This window comes from Clavelina lepadiformis, chromosome 3 (assembly GCF_947623445.1).
Source record: "Clavelina lepadiformis chromosome 3, kaClaLepa1.1, whole genome shotgun sequence".
In the NCBI taxonomy this organism is placed as follows: domain Eukaryota; kingdom Metazoa; phylum Chordata; class Ascidiacea; order Aplousobranchia; family Clavelinidae; genus Clavelina; species Clavelina lepadiformis.
In genome coordinates this window covers 23,994,193-24,014,339 of record NC_135242.1, presented here as the reverse complement: position 1 = coordinate 24,014,339, position 20,147 = coordinate 23,994,193, and the positions used below count along the sequence as shown (strand labels likewise).

Sequence of the window (20,147 nt, the reverse complement as noted above, 5' to 3'; positions counted from 1 at the left end):
CTCGGTCGCTTAAAATGAATAAAAAATAATGTATTCCGCTGATGGTGGTTTCGACTTAGGTAATTCCCCATAACAATATAAGCCGGTTTCGTAAATTGAGTTTTATAGCACTTGTTTGTGTGCTCAAAGCTCTGAAGACGTCCGAATAAATGGCGTAAAACTTTACATGTGTAACGGATATGTCCATAATACACTGTCAGGTTCTTATCGAGGTAACGGCAGCCGCAACAACCGGGCTTTCTTCAGTCACTACTGCAATGACTCGCACGGTCAATCCCAGCATTTTGTAAAACGGGAACAACGAGTAGAAAGTTAACTGCGCGCTGGGATGTCAACTAAAATACTCGTTCATGGGCCACGACTAAGAAAACGTCTCTACCCCAGCCAGTCACATCTCGAATCCTTCCCCTCAAAGTCAGCCACCCTTCCCGTTTTAACATGCGGTACCTCGACTTAATCAACCGAAGAGAGAGAATGAAATCAAAGTGTCAGTCTTAGGAGTTAGGTCCAAGCAAATGAGACTTGCGTGTGAACAAAACAAACGGTACAGCGCAGGGATGGCGTACCACTGACCTGCCTTTTCAGTGACCCACTTGTCGTTTCAAAAATTATAACAAAATATGAACAAATGTTTCAGTGACAAACACGGTGCTAAATATTGGCAAGAAGGCCCAGCCTAATTTTAATCTAGTACCGGACTGAATTTCCGTTCAGCACGCTGGCACTACTACTCGGCCCGAAGTATTGCGTTATCATGTCCAGTCTTGGCGTTTGTGACGTAACAAGGATATTGTGCTGTTCATTGTTAGCAAATTATTTTGTTGATTTCTACCCATTGTAGTGATTGCCCGATGACGTTTAGGATTTCTCATAAATTTCATAAAATCAAGGACCAGGAATCGCCTCAGCCCAGATAAAAGGCTGCAGGTTAAGCTGAAAACTACACATTAACAGCCCAGGAACCCATAAAACTTGCAGAGAAGATGCAGCAGCAAGTTTTAATTAGATATTTAAATAAATCTATGACCAACTTTTTTTTTCCAGGTTAAAGTCTCATTTGTGACTCGTTCAATTAAAAAGGTTCGTCATCCCTATACTATGGGGTCTAACCTCATTTTCAAAACAACATAAAGTGCAATAAATTCATTCTGTGAAAATCTCAATTACATAAATAAATACTTAAAGAGTGAACGCAAATTGAAATAAGAAAAATATATCGTTACACATGCAATTAAAAAAAATTTTGGTCAGCTACTAATAAAATGGTTAATTGTAACTTTCGCTTAGAATTTCAAAACAGAAGGACATCGGTAGTCGCAATTACTCCAAAGGCACCGCATGCTACTTACAACTTTGACGTGCCTGGTGAGAATTGAGAATTGAAATAATTTAATGCTTAAGAACAGAGATAACTGAAGGTAGAACAAGGTGCTACCACGGTGTGTTTTGTTGTTTAACAAACAATGACCGTTGACCGACGTGTCTGGGCGTCGCTACATTTTATCTGAGGTCACCAACAATCACTGACTCAGTATTTTTCCAACAGAACTAATTTACTGAGAAGGCTTTAAGTTTAAACTCCGAGGTGAACTTATGAGCAGGAAAATGTAATCTTCAACAACCCGCTAAATAGAGAATTTGCAAAGTATGTTGCAGCCCTAAAGGCAATGATGAAATACAATGAGCCAGTTTAGACCACAAGTTATGTGAACATTCAGAAAGATTATGCAGATCTTTGTCTGAAGTCCTGTGAAAAGGTGTATGTCAGGGTTGGAAAGCAATCAAGCCTTTCAAGGTATGTTGTGGCCTGCACACTGTTAAAAGTCGTTTTACATACATAGTAAATTCCTCCTTGACACAGATACAGGTGGTAGAGAAAAAACATTATAATCGGCGATTGAACCCGGCCAAAGAACTTTAAACCAGGGATTTGTAAGATGCACATTTTGCTGATCAGGTTCTTGAATAAGCTGAATTAAAAGCTCAATCCAAAAAAGTGAGTAATTAAGGAGTTTTCCCAAAAGAATCAAACTACTAACTTAGTTGGAATAATAAGCGTTTCAAGAAAACGAAGTAATTTTTAATTTCAATCCATGACTATGACACCTGATATTTTGGAGATAACATTCATTTTGCAGGTGTATAGGTAGTTGCTGATTCAAACAACAAATACATTGAAAAGTTGTTTTTGGATAAATCTCAATACTTGATAATTTGTTATTATTAGAACGCGGCGCATACACGATAACAGAGCACAAGGTCAATGAACAAAACAACAACGTACTTCGTCATAGCCTGGAACTCAACGACAGGAAACAATCAAACTTTTGAATGAAGCAAACTGTTCCAAAATTTTAAACGACAACACAGCATATGGCGTGATGATAATATACAATATCCATTATGCTATAGCAGGAGCGTATAAACTTTATATAAGTGCTTTATTATAAATCGACTCTAACAATCTTAGTTTGTGTTATTTCTACAAAACTTACACAAAATCGAATGGCTTCATAAACTTTATTTTGTGTACTTTTCAAGAAACGCGTTTAATACTTAGGTGATCACTCATGCGCGACGCGATATATTTTTCATGATTTGTCATTGTTGTTGACAAGTGATTGTAAAATAAATTTACCGTATACATTAAGTTGGGTTGTTTGTTGCTTTTGCAAATTTTAATTGTTACATTCCTTCTATTTCTAACGCATATTGCTTACAAAAAGACGTTTACAACATCAAATTATTATGTTGTAATTCTTAGATACCAGAATGGTTATGTTCCGCATTTCTTGTCGTGATCCTCTTACTTTCCATGTGACCATAGATGACGTGGATTCGGCAGCCATGGCATGCTGGAGATCATGGAGTTCCTCAAATCTGATACCCAGACTGACCAGAGTCATGGTCCATTGGTATTCCTATAATGAGGCTTATCAATCTAGAAACTATAGACGCTTCTCAGAGGTGGACAGTCTGTACTTTGAAAGTATCGTCGGTAACGGTACCGGTACTTGACAAAAAATGTACCAACGGTTCCGGTATTCGGTATTATTTTAAAGAAGTAGTTCGTTACTTTGTCGGTACTCGGTACCGGTACTTTTTGTGTAAAAGATGCTGCTGCAAATGCAGTGTTTGCCGCTATTATGTCCCAGTAAAGGTTATTCCAGGTCAAAACATGTTACGTTAATCGCTTGCAATTTTACTTGAAATTTGTTGACTAAAATATAACCAGATTCTTAATTTGATATTAATTATCACGTATTTATAAAAACATACTTGTTAACATTATGAAATAATCACGTGAAAAGTACTGAGTACCGGGACTGATCGAAGTATTTTGAAAAAGGAATTCGATACAGAGATTCGGCACTTTTTTTAAAAAATACTGACCTTACCGTTACTGGTACTAACAAAGTACCGCTGTACAGTAATTCGTTACTATAGTACTGCGGTACTGCCCACCTGTGACGTTTCTCTAGGCGCAGAACTGGACCAACTGGACACTTAATGAAGTGATCCGAATGTTTCAGGCAGAAACCAGGTCAGACGCTGAGTACGTATTTGGAGTAGGGATTTGGAAGATGCATATTTTGCTGATCAGGTTCTTGGATAAGCTGAAGGAAAAACTCAATCCAAAAAAGTAAGTAATTAAGGAGTTTTCTCAAAAGATTCAACTTACTAACTCAGATGAAATAGTGCTCAGTTAAAGAAAATGCAGCAAGTTTTAATTTTAATCTATGACTATGACACCTGATAGTTTGGAAATAATATTCATCCTTCAGGTTTATTACCTTATGGATGGTGGCTGATTCAAACAGCAAATGCATTGAAAGGTTGTTTTTTAATAAATCTCAATACTTGATAATTTGTTATTATTAGAACGCGCATACACGCTAACAGAGCACAAGGTCAATGAACAAAACAACAACGTACTTCGTCATAGCCTGGAACTCACCGACAGGAAACAATCAAAGTTTTGAATGAAGCAATCTGTTCCACAAACTTAAACGACGACAACAGGCCCCCAACATTTGAGGTGATGATAATATGATGAATCGGTTATGCAATAGCGGGGCTTGCTATAACTTTACATTAACACTCTATTATAAATCGACTCTAGCAATCTTGCTTCACACTATTTCTAGTGCATTTATTCACAAAATCGAAAGACGTCATAAGCAACACTTTATGTACTTTTCTAAAACGGCGCGTGTTCAGTACATGGTGATCACTTGTGCGTGACGTGATATGCTTTCAATGATTTCATCAATTTAGTTTATTTTCAATTTTATATTTTATCACTTTAAACATTGTACAGTAGCTTACTTCAACTTCTCAGTTCTCAAAAATAACCAAGCCTCTATTAATATGTCATAAATGCCAACAAGTGATTTTAATATAGGTCCATATCATACATTTACTTTCCTTTGCTTCAGTATAGCTCGAGAGCCTGCTATTTTACATGTGAAAATACATGATCGCAATTCGACAACCCTGGCATGCTGGATATCATGGAGTTCCTCAAACCTGATACTCAAACTGACCAGAGTCATGGTCCATTGGCATCCTTATAAAGAGACTTATCGGTCAGGAAACTATAGACGCTTCTCAGAGGTGGACAGTTTGTACTTTGAAAGTATCGTCGGTAACGGTACCGGTACTTGGCAAAAAATATACCTATAAAATAACATTTGCATCCATGCAATGAGACTTATCATTCTGGAAACAATGGATGCTTCTCTAGGCGCAGCACTGGACCAACTGGACACTTAATGAAGTGATTGGCAGCAACCGAGTCAGACGCTGAGTACCTAAAGCTTCCCAGCAAGGGATGAGACGTGGAACATATTCACGATCTCTACCACAAAAATGATCAGGAGACTTCATTTTCCTTAATCCACATCCAGCTCTTATAATTAATCCAACTGATCTGCTGCTGATGCACCAGGTGTGTCTTCACCTACCGCCAGCAAGCTTGTTTCTGATTCACAGCTGTTTGGTCCATAAAACCGTTTGCAGTGGAGTTAGCAAGAAAACATTTTCTCTGCGAAGATCTTAGAGGAGTTGAAGAAAGTTCAAGCAGGACTGGACTTTTCCAACATTGGCAGAAGCTACATCGTTCTATTTATATGTTTCAAGGCAATCCATGTCTAATTTATTCAAGCACGCCGTGAATTCGACACTGAACTTTCTGATCACGTGTCGTTATACTTTTCGTCTGACAAGTGCGAACGCCAGTAAGCTATAACAAAAGCATCCACAAAGTCATGAAAGGTCAAAATTAAGTGCGATAACGCAGAATAGTGATTGTATATATGGTCACCAAACCAATCAAATAATTGATATCCAAAGTTTAATTGAGTAAAGTTTGCTGTTTAGCGTATGGTCATATTTACGTCACAATTTTAGTGAATTGCTTTTTGTTTGACAGATTCTCGTTTCAACACTCCGCCGTCAGTCATTTCGAAAACTATCGCTTTTTTCCCACGGGTATGACGTGTGGCGATATCGCCGAGTTATAGAATGCCAAGTGTTATTGAATATATTCTTTGTCAACATCAAGTGGTCAGCAATGTAAGTTTGGGAAGTTTTGTTCAAAAACTCTTTCAATTGCCGTTAGTGCTATAAATACGCAACGTATTGTGCTAGGGGCATTGGTAGAAGCTACATGGATATATTTTGTATATTCTAGGTTGACCAAGATCTGTTTAACTACGCCGTGAGTTCTACGCTAAGCTTTCTGGTCACGTTTTTTTATACCTTTCGGCTGACAAACGCGAACGCCGGTCAGCTAAAAGCAAAGCATCTCAGGTCATCAAACATCAAAGTTAAGGTCAATGAGGCAAGGATCAAATAATAACAAACAAGATCACAGTTAAACAAACTTACTTGTACAACTTACATGTGCATGACGTCATATATAACCAATTCTGTCATTTGTTGCACATTCGTTTGATGACTGATCTTCCAAGATTCTTACCCCTGGCTACTCACAAATTATTAGGTAGTTTATTTAACCATAATATCAGTGTCCATCTGTGCAACATGTTGCAATAAAAACTAAAATTCCTTTCAATGAAGTATATATTTTTAAGTTCTAGACCCAAACTTTACTTGATTATACGACTGTAATACAACTAACAACTTAATATAAATGGAGCCGTTTGTTTCTGTTGTTTTGTGTATATTTTGCGCTTTTTATTATACGGAGTTGTTTATGACTATAGCAGTTACGCAAAGCTTTACGGAACAGACATTAATTTATGTTATGTTATTTACTTAATCATTGTTTCGTGGTTATTGTTTGTCATTATTTGTGCGGAGCGAACATTAAGATTCTAAGCGTTATATATACTGCTGTAGCACAATAAAGAACGTGCTCGAACGATTAATGAACAAAAAAGTAGCTAATCCCAAGGGCTTAAAACTTGCAAGATAGTAAATTACAATAATGCGATGATATGACTGTATATATGGCCGCCAAACCCATCAAATAATTGAGATCCAAAGTTGAGTTGAGTTAAGTTTGCAGTTTAACGTATGCTCATATTTACACCACAATTTTTACTGAATTTCGTTTTTTGTTTGACAGATTCTTGTCTCATCGCACCGCCGTCAGTCATTTCGAAAACTGTCGTTTTTTCCCACGGGTAAGACGTGTGACGATACCCACGAGTCATGGAATGCCGACTGTACAGTATTCGAAATTACTCTTTGTCAACATCAAGTGGTCAGCAATGAAATTTGTTAAAAAATTGGTTCAATTGCCTTTAGTGCCATAGATATTCATCGTATTGTGGTACAAGTTACATGGATCTATTTTGTATGATTCAGGGCAACCCAGATCTATTCACACGCAAGAGAACTCTACACTGCGTTTTCTGATCGCCTCTTGTTATACCTTTCGGCTGACTTGTGCAAAAGCTGGTCAGCTATAAGCAAAGCTTCCACAAGGTCAAGGTCAATGACGCAGAGATCAAATAAAAAAAACAAGGTGACATCTTAACACACTTACTTATACTACTTACATGCGTATAATGTCATATATTACCTACACTATTATTTGTTGCAGATGACTTTGATGAGTGATCTTCAAAGAATTTGACTCTTTGAATCAAACTATGATGAGATAATTTAGTCATTGGATCTCTGTCCATCTGTGCAACATGTTGTAGTATTGTACGAGTTTGTACTATTGTGACTGCTTGTGCTGTTGTAATATAACCACCAACATCATATAAACAGAGTCTTTTGTCCTCGTTTTGTGTCTTCAGAAATGATATGCATGTCATAATATATGGTATAAATTAGACGGAGCTTCCTTTTTTACAGCAGATACGCAAAGTACAGGAAAAACTTTACTAGATGTTGTCCTATTTACTTAAATGTTTGTAAAAGTATCGTTTAGATTTCGTCATTAACAATATTAATCATGGTGTCAACTTGCAGATGACAAGTAACACGGCCACTAAACACAGAAATACAAAATTTCCGCATTTAAAGTCAGGTTATCCAGATTAAACCAGAAGATATCTTAACGTAACAGATTGCTGATTATCTAGATTCTATAGTTGGTGCTGGTTCAATGCTGTACATCAGTGGATGGGAAATACATTTCTACATCAGCGAAAGCCGAGTTTCTTGTTGCCATAGAGAAAAACTTACAACGGCAAAGGTGGGAGATTAAATAAGAATGTCTAGAAAAAGCTTAACAAAAATACTTTGAAGTAATTTATAGCAGTTGTTAAAGCTTCTATATACACACATCATTTTACAAATAAATTAATTTTCGAAAATCACGCGTTACAGCATGAGTGCTTAATTTACTCTCAGCGAGTAATATTTTTAACAGACATCGACTACAAAAAAATAGTGAGCAGTGACGACACAGGTCCTTCTAAACGTCACGTCTTTAATTATCGTGTCCTCACGTTTTCGCATGGTGTTGGGATGGACAGGAGGGGTCGCTGTAGCGCTGGGCAAAAAGTACACAAAGTGGATGTGATTTTCAGTTTACTGATACTTTCCGCTTTCAACTGCCGAGCAGAAAATTAAAAACTTTGTGTGACACATATTTTAGGTACTGACCTCGAAAAGTAAGTTTCTACTTGAAATAAATAATTAGACTTGTAAATGTACGATTGATGAATGAGATGCTTGTGTGATGTTTTAGGTACTGACCTCGATAATAATTCGACTGGCATTGGCGCAGCAATTTTGCAGGAATTGTGGAGTTATTGCCTTGGATGAGCCCACCACCAACTTGGACAAAGAAAACATCGCAAATTTGATTAATTGTAACTTTCGCTTAAAATTTCAAAACAGAAAGACATCGGTGGTCGCAATTACTCCTAAGCGGCCGCATGCTACTTGCAACTTTGACGTGCCTGGTGAGAATTGAGAATTGAAATAATACTTAAGAACAGAGAAACTGAAGGTAGAACAAGGTGCTGCCACGGTGTGTTCTGTTGTTTAACAAACAGTGACCGTTCATCGACGTACCTGGGCGTCGCTACATTTTGTCTGAGGTCACCAACAATCACTGACTCAGTATTTTTCCAACAGAACTAGTTTACTAAGAACGGTTTAAGTTTAAACTCGCAGGTGAACTTATGAGCAGGAAAATGTAACCTTCAACAACCCGCTAAATAGAGAGTTTGCAAAGTATGTTGCAGCCCTAAAGGCAATGATGAAATACAATGAGCCAGTTCAGATCACAAGTTATGTGAACTTTCAGAAAAATCATGCAGATATTTGGCTGAAGTCCTGTCCGAAGGGATATGTCAGAGTAGGAAAACAATCAAGTCTTTCAAGGTATGTTGTGGCTTGCACACTGTCAAGAGTCGTTTTACATATACAGTAAATTCCTCCTTCAGACAGACATAGGAGATTGTGTAGAGAAACAAAAAAATTTTTATCGGCGATTGAACCCGGCCAAAGAACTTGAAACCAGGGATTTGTAAGATGCACAATTTGCTGATCAGGTTTTTGAATAAGCTGAAGGAAAAACTCAATCCAAAAAAGTAAGTAATTAAAGAGTTTTCTCAACAGAATCAATCTACTAACTTAGTTGAAATAAAAAGCGTTTTAAGAAAATGCAGTAATTTTAATTTCAATCCATGACTAAGACACCTGACATTTTGGAGATAATATTCATTTTGCAGGTGTATGGGTGGTGGCTGATTCAAACAGCAAATGCATTGAAAAGTTGTTTTTAAACAAATCTAAATATTTTAAGACTTGTTATTATTAGAATGCGCATACACGCTAACAGAGCACAAGGTCAATGAACAAAACAACAACGTACTCCGTCATAGCCTGGAACTCACTGACAGGAAACAATCAAACTTTTGAATAAAGCAAACCGTTCCACAATATTTAACGACGACAGGCCCACAGCATTTGAGGTGATGATGATATACAATATCCATTATGCAATAGCAGGAGCGTAAAAACTTTAAATAAGTGCTTTATTATAAATCGACTCTAACAATCTTAGTTTGTGTTATTTCTACAAAACTTACACAAAATCGAATGGTTTCATAAACTTTACTTTGTGTAATTTTCAAGAACCGCGCTTATTACTTTGGTGATCACTCATGCGCGACGCGATATATTTTTCCATGATTTGTCAATGTTGTTGACAAGTGATTGTAAAATAAACTTACCGTATACACTAAGTTGGCTTCTTTGTTGCTTTTGCAAATTTTAATTGTTATATTCTTTCTTTTTCTAACCTACAACCTACTATTGTAGCCTAACTCTTAGATACCAGAATGGTTATGTTCCACATTTCTTGTCGTGATCCTCTTACTTTCCATGTGACCATAGATGACGTGGATTCGGAAGCCATAGCATGCTGGAGATCATTGGGTTCCTCGAACCTGATACTCAGACTGACCAGAGTCATGGTCCATTGACATCCCTATAATGAGACTTATCAATCTAGAAACTATAGACGCTTCTCAGAGATGGACAGTATGTACTTTGAAAGTATCGTCGGTAACGGTACCGGTACTTGGCAAAAAGTGTACCGACGGTTCTGGTATTCTATACTATTTTAAAAAAGTAGTTCATTACTTTGTCGGTACTCGATACTCGGTACTTTTTGTATAAAAAATGCTGCTGCAAATACAATGTTTGCCGCTATTATGACCCTGTAAAGGTTATTCCAGGTCAAAACATGTGACGTTACTCGCTTGCAATTTTACTTGACATTTGTTGACTAAAAAGATCAACAGACGCTTAATTTGACATTAAAGGTTAATTAGCACGTATTTTTAAAAACATACTTGTTAAAATTATGAATTAATCACGTGAAAAGTACCGAATACCGGGACTGATACAAAATACAAATTTCTTGAAAAAGGAATTCGGTGCAGAGAATTGGTACTTTTATGAAAAGTACCGACGGTACTGAAAAAGTACCGCTGTACAGTTATATCGGTACAAAATACTAATTCGGTAATTTGTGACGTTACTCACTTGCAATTTTATTTGGTATTTCTAGATTAAAAAAGATAAATAGGTGCTAAAATTGGCATTAACGGTTAATTAACACGTATTTTTGAAAACAAACTCGTTAAAATTATGAAATAATCACGTGAAAAGTATCGAGTACCGGGACGGATTGAAGTATTTTGAAAAAGGAATTCGATACGGATATTTGGCACTTCTTTTTCAAAAATACCGACCGTACCGTTACTGGTACTAACAAAGTACCGTGGTACAATAATTCGTTACTATATTACTGCGGTACTGCCCACCTATGACGCTTCTTTAGACGCAGAAATGCACCAACTGGACACTTAATAGAGTGATCCGAATGTTTCAGGCAGAAACCGGGTCAGACGCTGAGTACATATTTGGAGTAGGGATTTGGAAGATGCGCATTTTGCTGATCAGGTTCTTGGATAAGCTGAAGGAAAAACTCAATCCAAAAAAGTAAGTAATTAAGGAATTTTCTCAACAGAATCAACATACTAACTCAGGTGAATTAATGCTCGTTTAAAGAAAATGCAGCAAGTTTTAATTTTAATCTATGACTATGACACCTGATAGTTTGAAAATAATATTCATACATCAGGTGTATTACCTTATGGATGGTGGCTGATTCAAACAGCAAATGCATTGAAAAGTTGTTCTTTAATAAGAAACCCACATACTTGACAGATTTGTTATTATTAGGACGCGCATACTCGCTAACAGAGCATAAGGTTAACGATCAAAGCAATAACATGCTTTGCAATAGCTTGGAACTCACTGACAGGAAACAATCAAACTTTTGAATGAAGCAAACTCTTCCACAAATTTAAACGACGACAACAGGCCCACAGCATTTGAGGTGATGATAATATGAAGTATAGATTATGCTACAGCGGGCTTGCTGTAACTTTACATTAGCACTATATTATAAATCGACTCTAACAATCTTACTTCGCACTATTTCTAGTGCATTTATTCCCAAAATCAAATGACGTCACAAACAATACTTCATGTACTTTTCCAGAACCGTGCGCACTGATTACGTGGGGATCACTCATGCGCGACGAGATATGTTTTCTATGATTTCATCAATTTTGTTAATTAGCATGTTTGTATTTTATCACTGTAAACATTGTACAATAGCTTACTTCAACTTCTCAGTTCACAAAAATAATCAAACCTTTATTGATAGGTCGACGATGTCGACAAGCGATTTTAACATAGGTCCATATCATACATTTACTTTGCTTTGCTTTAATATAGCTCGCGAGCCTGCTATTTTCCATGTGACCATACATGAGCGCAATTCGACAACCAGGGCATGTTGGATATCACCGAGTTCCCCAAATCTGATAACCAGAGTGACCAGAGTCATGATTCATTGGCATCCATGCAATGAGACTTGTCAGTCTGGAAACAATGGATGCTTCTCTAGGTGCAGCACTGGACCAACTGGACACTTAATAAAGTGTTCCGAATATTTCAGGCAAAAACCAGATCAGACGCTGAGTACGTAGAACTTGCCAGCAAAGGACGAGACGTGGAAACATATTCACGATCAACCACAAAAATAATCAAGAGACTTCATCGTCCTTAATCCACATCCAGCTCTTATAATGAATTCAACCGATCTGCTGCTGATGCACCAGGTGTGTCTTCACCTACCGCCAGCAAGCTTGTTTCTGATTCACAGCTTTCTGGTCCATCAAACCGTTTGAAATGGAGTTAGCAAGAAAACATTTTCCATGCGAAAATTTTGGAGGAGTTGAAAAAAGTTTTAGCAGGACTGAACTTTTCCGGCATTGGAAGAAGCTACATTGATCTATTTTTATGTTTCAAGGCAATCCAGGTCTATTCAACAACGCTGTGAGTTCTACACTGAGTTTTCTGATCACGTGTCCTTATACCTTTCGGCTGACAAATGCGACCACCGATCTGCTATACCAAAAGCATCCACAAGGTTATCAAAGGTTAAAGTTAAGGACATTAACGCAGAAATATGATTTTATATGTGGCCACCAAACTCATCAAATAATTGAAATCCAAAATTTAGTTGATTTAAGTTTGCAGTTTAAGGTATGCTCATATTAAAGCCACAATTTTTACTGATTTTTTTGTTTTTTTTTGACAGATTCTCGTCTCAACACTCTGCCGTCAGTCATTTCGTAAACTGTCGCTTTTTTTCCCACGGGTATGACGTGTGGCGATACCCAGGAGCATGGAATGCAGAATGAAGTCAAAATTATTCATTGTCAACATCAAGTGGTCAGCAATGTAAATTTGTGGAATATTGCACAAAACCTTTCCAATTGTTTTTAGTGCTATACATATGCAACGTACTTTGGAAGAAGCATTGGTAGAAGCTACATGGATATATTTTATGTTTTAGGTCGACCCAGATCTGTTTCACGTGAGTTCTACGCTGTGCTTTCTGGTCATGTGTCCTTATACCGTTCGGCTGACAAGTGCGAACACCGGTCAGGTAACAGCAAAGCATCCGAGGTCAAGAAAGTTCAAAGTCAAGGGCAATGAGGCAAAGATCAAATAAGAACAAACAAGGTCACAGTTAAACAAATTTACTTGTAAAAATTACATATGCATGATGTCATATATAACCAATTCTTTTATGTATGTGTTGCAGATTACTTTGATGAGTGGCCTTCAAAGAATCAGATTCCTTGCTACTCACAAACTATGAGATAATCTAATTAATCATCATTTCACTTTGAATCTGTGCAACATGTTGCAATAAAATCTAAAATACTTACGTTACCATTCTTACGATTCTAACCGTTATATTTACTTCTATAGCTCAATAAAGAACGCACTCGAACGATTAATGAAAAAAAAGTAGCTAATACCAAAGATTTAAAACTTGGAAGGTAGCAAAATACAATAATGCGATTATATGAATGTATATATGGCCATCAAACCCATCAAATAATTGCGATCCAAAGTTGAGTTGAGTTAATTTGCAGTTTAACTTATGCTCATATTTAAGCCACAATTTCTACTGATTTTTTTGTTTGACAGATTCCGGTCTCAATGCCCTGTTGTCAGTCATTTTGTGAACTGTCGCTTTTTTCCCACGGGTATGACGTGTGGCGATACCCACGAGTCATGGAATGCTGAATGAAATCGGAATTACTCTTTGTCAACATCAAGTGGTGAACAAGGTAAATTTGTGAAGTTTTGATAAAAAACTCTTCCAATTGCATTGAGTGCTATAAATACGCAACGTATTGAGGAAGACGCATTGGTAGAAGCTACATGGATATTTATTGTATGTTCTAGGTCGACCCAGATCTGTTTAACCACGACGCGAGTTCTACGCTGAGCTTTCTGGTCATGTGTCCTTATACCTTTCGACTGACAATTGCGAACACCGGTCAGCTAAAGGCAAAGCAACCCAGGTCACCAAAGGTCAAAGTCAAGGGCAATGAGGCAAAGATTAAATAAGAACAAACAAGGTCACAGTTAAGCAAATTTACTTGTACAACTTACATAGGCTATGCATGATGTCATATAAGTACCAAAAAAGTGTTAGCTGGGCCTTATTCGGTACAGGTACAGGTACAGGTACCAATTATTTAACGTATGTGTTGCAGATTACTTTGATGAGTGGTTTTCAAAGAATCAGACTCCTTGCTACTCACAAACTATGAGGTAGTCAAGTTAACCATAATGTCACTTTCCATCTGTGCAACTTTTTGAATTAAAAATAGAAAGCAAATGAATTATACTTGGACCATTTTGGCATCATTCGTCGCTTGTTTAGTGATGTTTGAATTGTTTGTGTTGTTATGTTAAATAAAAGCGTAAACAAAAGACACAGTTGGACTGCAAAATACTTGAGAGTCAAAATGACACCCTCCGTCGTCCTAGGACTAGGTAATTCAAAATTTCAGTCTCTCTAGAGTTAAAACTTGCAAGATAGCAAAATACAATAATGCCATGAAATGATTGTATACATGGCTACCAAATAATTGAGATAATAAACAAAAAAGTAGATAATCCCAAGAGCTTAAAACTTGCAAGATAGCAAAATACAATAATGTGATGATATGATTGTATATATGGCCGCCAAACACATTAATTATTTTAAATCCAAAGTTGAGTTTACAATATGATATATGCTCATATTTCCTGATTTTTTTGTTTGACAGATCCTCGTTTCAACACTTCGCCGTCTGTCATTTCCAAAACTGTCGCTTTTTTTCCCACGGGTATGAAGTGTGGCGATACCGCCATGAAATGCAGAATGTACAGTAATCGGAATTACTCTTTGTCAACATCGAGTGGTCAGTAAGGAAATTTGTTAAAAAACTTCTTTCAATTGTCTTTAGTGCTATAGATATGCAACGTACTGTGGTAGAAGTTACATGGACCTATGTAGTTTGTTTTAGGTAGACCCAGATCTATTCAACCGCGCCGCCAACTCTACACTGAGCTTTCTGATCACCTCTGGTTATATCTTTCAAATGACAAGTGCAAACTCCGGTCAGCTATAAGCAAAGCTTCCAGGAGGTCAAGGACAATGACGCAGAGATCAAATAAAAAACAAACAGGGTCACAACTTAACACACTTACTTATAATACTTACATGCGAATGATGTCATATATTACCTACACTATTATTTGTTGCAGATTACTTTGATGAGTGATATTCAAAGAATTTGACTCTTTGCTACTCACCAACTATGGTGAGATAATTTAGTCATTGGATCCCTGTCCACCTGGGCAACATGTTGCAGGAAATACTAAACATTTTTGCAAATTGTTTCTAACATGACAAGCCAGATACAAACATTTTCTGCTTGTGCTATCGTAATATAACCATCAACATCATACAATCAGTTCTTGTTTTTTCGTTTCCTTAGAAATGATGTGGATGTCGTATAGTTTTAATTAGACACAGCTGCATCTGAATACAGCAGTTACAGAAAAACTTTACTACATGTTATGCTATTTACATAAATGTTTCTTGTAGTATTGTTTATATTTCGTCATTAACAATAATAATCATGCTGTCAACTTGCTTATGACAACTAGCACGGCCACCAAAACACCGCTAAACACAGAAATGCAGAAACGATAAGTTCCACATTTAAAGTCAGGTTATTCAAACTATATCATACGAGCAAGCGATATGTTAAAGCAACAGATTGCTGATGCTTTATACGTCCAATGCTGTACAACAGTGGATGGGAAATACATTTGTACATCAGCGAAGTCCCGATTTCCTTTGGCCGTTTATGGTAATAATGTTGGGCGTTGGTGTCGAGCCCTAGATTGCACAGCACAATTGCATCGATGATAATCTTTCTATATGAGACTGATAGATCGAACTATGTTGCTGGATTACTTTTCAATCGAATGACTGGATCTGCAAACTCCGATCTAGAAAAAGAAGCGATCAATAACTAATTATTACAATCAATCTTGGAGTTTTAAATTCAGTTTTTTCATCATATAGCAATCAGTCTCAAAGTGCTTCTCAGGCAAAGTAATCATGCACATGCTGGATGCTTACTGCTTTATGGTTAAACTTTGACAACTACAATTTAGTGGTAGATGGAGAGGCAGCTTGTGCAGATAAACAGCTACTTTCAACTCGTTTAGGAAAATACACAAAATGACATTAAATGGTAGGCTTATAATTATAAGCCATATCATATAGGCCGCATATAAATAATATTCTAACTTGCATATAACAGTAATTGACCTTTGCCACTAGATGGCTGGAGTTTTTAAATCTTTTCTGCAAGTATTATTGCAAAAAGAAGTTTGTACAACTATAAAACTGATCTTTTACCAATATCCTTGAGTAGTTCTCTAAATTTTTCATCAAATGAACCTTCGCCAAAGTGGTAGTAGAGTTTACCGCCGATGCTTAAGCCTGTAATGTTCAACGCAGCTTTGTGGCAAAAGCGACTTAAATTTCTTCAAAAACAGCCATGAATGAGTTTGTTCAATAAAATGAATTTGGAAATAAAATTCATACTCAGCCAATCATCAGGTTCGAAGTCACTTTGATTCTTAATTGAAACAATTATCTTTTCCAAGAACAAGCGAACCTTCGCGACGACAGTTTTCGCTCTTCTCATAATTTGATGACAGAAACATCAAAATCAAAAAAGCATCACTGCTTGTGTCATCTTGGAATAAATGTCTCCTTTCGATTTTTCTTTGTCGGTCGAAAATGTGTAATCAGCATTATGAAGTCCGTCATAGATCTGGAAAATAGTTAAGCGTGAGATATAGTACAGCTAAAAATACATCTGCTCACTAACTTATAATATATCAAGCAACGTTATGTTACTGGCCCAGTAACAAAACTGATATTAACACAGTGTTACAACTAATTAATCATTTTCAAACTTGAAGCCATTTTCAAATATCAAAATAAATAAAAGTTAAGACAACCAACCCTGTGAGCCACAGTTTTAGAGTCGGTCCAGTTGTAACGCAGCACATGTGATGTTTTGCTTCAAACGAACATCAGTGCGTATACTCCACTGACAAGCCAGATAATGCTTAGATAATAACAGTAAGTAAAATCAGCTGTTGGTAATTTTAACACATATGAAGACAACCAGTGCAACACACACTAGACATGCTAGTTTCCATCTGCTTAGACTTATTACCTTGACGAACATCAGGATGACTTTCGGGGTTGAAATCCCAACATGGAGTGACAATGCTCATCAGTGTTATAAAGATGTTCAGATCTTCAGGATTGCTTTCCAACGATGCTTCTAAGTCTCGAAGATAACTCTCTTCAGGTTTTTGTCCTTTATCTTTGGTCAATTGAAGGATCAAATCAAATTGAACTCCGTGAAATACCGGATGTCTGGTGATGATTTCGTATCCAATCATCCTAAGACTGAAAATGGATGCAATTGTTATATTATATATGTTGCAATGACTGCACAACAACATAAATTTGCAGATTGAACCGTCGTACAATGTGCATATACTTAACAATTACATTATTCATTATGACAGACTTTGTATGCATTAAGTTACATTAATTAATATCTACCCTGTTTCACTAGAATTAAAGCTGCATTTTATATTTATTGGTGCTTAAAAATTAGGCAGCAACTAATCTTTGAGTGGCCCAAGACGTTTATTACTGAAAACAGTTCTTCACACAGAGAAACTTATAAGTTACTTACATTAGCATAATTTTTACATCAATCACTACAAATTCCTATGATTCATAAATTCATATATAACATCTAACTTTGTGTATATATCAACATGTTGTATGGTGGCAATTCAACTGCACTGCATCATATTTTCTTTCCTGGAATTTTTTTCTTTTTTCATAATTGGCATAATCTATTACATACAGTACACTAACAGCACAGTATCCATTTTACACATCCAGACAGTAACATCTGACATAAACTTCAAGTGCAACAGAAAAACAAGTTTGTACGGCCCAAAGCAATTTAAATCAAAACTGGATTGTCACAAGCATTTTGTCATAACAGTTTATGCAGAGCAGTGCAAAAAAACTTTTGGGCAAGTACCGGTAAAGCATGCAAAGAAGTAGGCTATATTAATTTTGAAATTATCGTCAACTTTTGTAGCACTTTCTGCAATATTTCAACATCTGATTTGTTAGTTTATTTTCTCTCAGATTAACAATCAATAAAAGTGCATTTTGCTTTAATCTGTATTAATTTATTTGCAATGACAGGTCGCATATATAAGCACTTCTTTCCAATTCTCTTTGAAGTGCTATTATAGGCAATCTCTAGTGTATGTCTACTCTCTAGTTCAGGAATTATTTCCACAGAAACAAAGCTATGAAGCACTTATTGCAATATTTTAAATAGCAAGAGCTAGTAAGTACGTGAGGAATCAAAGCAAACCAACCTCACTTGTATATATGAATTTCTGCAGTTCTTTTGAGTAAGGGATTCTTCAAGAACTCTGGAGCAGTGTAGTAAGGAGTGTATTGTGTATTTATTACACCATCTACTGATACTGAGCCAAATCTGATGTTAACAGGATATTTTGAGGCTTTAGGTTTGTATGAACAAATGATTTTGTTTCATCGTAGTAATGCACATATGACAACGAATCTGTAATTTCATAAACAAAACGCATCCTGGGCACCAAGGGTATTTCTGCCACATGTTTAGACATCAACAGATCCTCAAGGTTGCCGCTATCCACACACTTCATGATGATTTCAATGCAGTTGGCCCATTTCGTAGTTCCAACGATTTGTACGATGTTGTTGTGATGTTAGCGATAAAGAACATCGATCCCTTGTTGAATCCTAAAGATATACTCACGTAATGAACACTCATATCATGTTAATAATGTGGTCATATTGGAACTCATGGTATGAGAGAGAATAAAAAATATTTTCAAAAACATTGCAATTGCTTATAGCTTGCCAATTTATGCATTGAAATAACTTATTATATTGACTGCCACTTACTCATTCAGTGTTTCATTCTGCTTTTCTAGTGACCCCTGCACACAAAAACACTTGACTGCAACTTCTTCGAGTTTATCATGCTTGCACTTGCGAATGGTCGCAAACCTTCCTCGACCAATCAGATCGTCATTATCCCAACTTGTCTTTAGACTTGACGCAGCATAAAATGGAAGTGAAAGCATTGTCAGTTAATCACCAGACGTTTGGCAAAATTTTGTCTGTAATTAATTAGTCCATTATGCTATAACCTACAAACTGTTGCATAGTCTATGCCTAGTGACCTATATCTGATGTCATATGCATAAGAAAGAGAATCTAGAAATAAGTCGAGCTTTATTGTCATGATTGAGGTTTCATGTTACTACTTGGTAAATCAAAATACTTGCAGCAGAGATGAGCAAGAACGTACTCGATATCAGTTGGTTACCTCGATATAATGAGGTTTTTGAGACTGAGTAATTTAGAATATCCGGTTGAATTAATCTTAATCAATTTTGCACATTTTTAACCATGAAAAATGGATTTTCAAGATCGCTTGCTGCAAGATCCAACCGTGCATTAAATATGTTCATCTTTTCCTGGCACTTACATCACTGTCGATTTCTGCAACTTTAAACGTATCTAACCATTCTTATCTTATCTTACCATTTTCTACTTCCACTCGTAACCGACCTGTGTAAAAGGTTCTTACTATGTGCACAGGCCACTTGAACGGGACTCCGGTCCCATGGATGGAGTTCATATTAGTGGGGTTTTTCTTCTTCCATCCAGACACACAGGTCGGTTACATCTTGACGGTGACACAACGCTTATGTCCTGCCAAACTATCAGCGTAACTTTTGTTTTATATTAAATGTGTTTAAATTATGGGTTTGGTTGCCGTGCTGAAGCTAATAACTAGGGCCATTTAAAGTCATTAAAGTCATATTTTTTTCTATGCATCAGTAAGTCGTGAAATCAACTTTAACGCAAAAATCGCATCCCTATGAGGTATATTAAAAAAGTTATGAAGTCATATAAAGTCATATTTTCCTGGTTAGGTCATAAATCAGCTTTTTAAGTTATATAGTCATATTTTTGAGTTATATAGTCATATCGTTGTATACTTTAAATAAAAAGTACCAATTTAAGCGGTGAAGCAATGAAGCACTAAGAAAGTAAGGCAATTTCTGATTGAACATTACACTTACAGTCA

The 20,147-nt window shown here is 36.5% G+C and overlaps 1 protein-coding gene and 2 long non-coding RNA genes across 23 annotated transcripts in view; 2 read left to right on the top strand and 1 right to left on the bottom strand.

Annotated features, from left to right (window-relative positions):
• The first annotated feature begins 591 nt into the window (after window positions 1–591).
• LOC143450623 (uncharacterized) lies at window positions 592–7,315 on the top strand. Of its 10 annotated transcripts, none has more exons than XM_076951250.1 (11): window positions 592–1,795; window positions 1,862–1,996; window positions 2,228–2,915; window positions 3,483–3,643; window positions 3,883–4,039; window positions 4,445–5,277; window positions 5,435–5,577; window positions 5,696–5,836; window positions 6,596–6,733; window positions 6,838–6,997; window positions 7,076–7,315. In XM_076951250.1, exons 3-5 carry the CDS (start codon window positions 2,853–2,855, stop codon window positions 3,917–3,919), a joined length of 261 nt encoding a protein of 86 aa, XP_076807365.1. In that variant the 5' UTR covers window positions 592–1,795; window positions 1,862–1,996; window positions 2,228–2,852; the 3' UTR covers window positions 3,920–4,039; window positions 4,445–5,277; window positions 5,435–5,577; window positions 5,696–5,836; window positions 6,596–6,733; window positions 6,838–6,997; window positions 7,076–7,315. The 10 variants fall into 10 exon arrangements, with proteins under 10 accessions (XP_076807365.1, XP_076807366.1, XP_076807364.1 ...); XM_076951249.1 differs by having other exon boundaries at window positions 598–1,795; window positions 4,440–5,277; XM_076951252.1 differs by having other exon boundaries at window positions 1,168–1,795; window positions 3,534–3,643; window positions 4,440–5,277.
• A 1,083-nt stretch (window positions 7,316–8,398) lies between these two features.
• LOC143450626 (uncharacterized) overlaps window positions 8,399–20,147 on the top strand; it is a 46,161-nt gene continuing 34,412 nt past the window's right edge. For 2 of the 12 annotated variants that reach the window (XR_013114739.1, XR_013114750.1), the window contains exons 1-13: window positions 8,399–9,026; window positions 9,257–9,410; window positions 9,835–9,981; window positions 10,838–10,947; window positions 11,191–11,347; window positions 11,513–12,137; window positions 12,329–12,448; window positions 12,620–12,762; window positions 12,878–13,047; window positions 13,130–13,370; window positions 13,522–13,664; window positions 13,783–13,958; window positions 14,097–14,318. This is a non-coding gene — a long non-coding RNA (uncharacterized LOC143450626). Of the gene's footprint in view, window positions 9,027–9,256; window positions 9,411–9,834; window positions 9,982–10,837; window positions 10,948–11,190; window positions 11,348–11,455; window positions 12,138–12,328; window positions 12,449–12,619; window positions 12,763–12,877; window positions 13,048–13,129; window positions 13,450–13,521; window positions 13,665–13,782; window positions 13,959–14,096; window positions 14,319–14,654; window positions 15,033–20,147 lie in introns of those variants that run through there. The other 10 variants (XR_013114747.1, XR_013114746.1, XR_013114745.1 and 7 more) reach the window with 10 other exon arrangements.
• Window positions 15,494–20,147, bottom strand: part of LOC143450625 (uncharacterized) — a 47,222-nt gene continuing 42,568 nt past the window's right edge. Inside the window, exon 3 of the long non-coding RNA XR_013114736.1 lies at window positions 15,494–15,888. This is a non-coding gene — a long non-coding RNA (uncharacterized LOC143450625). The remainder of the gene's footprint in view (window positions 15,889–20,147) is intronic.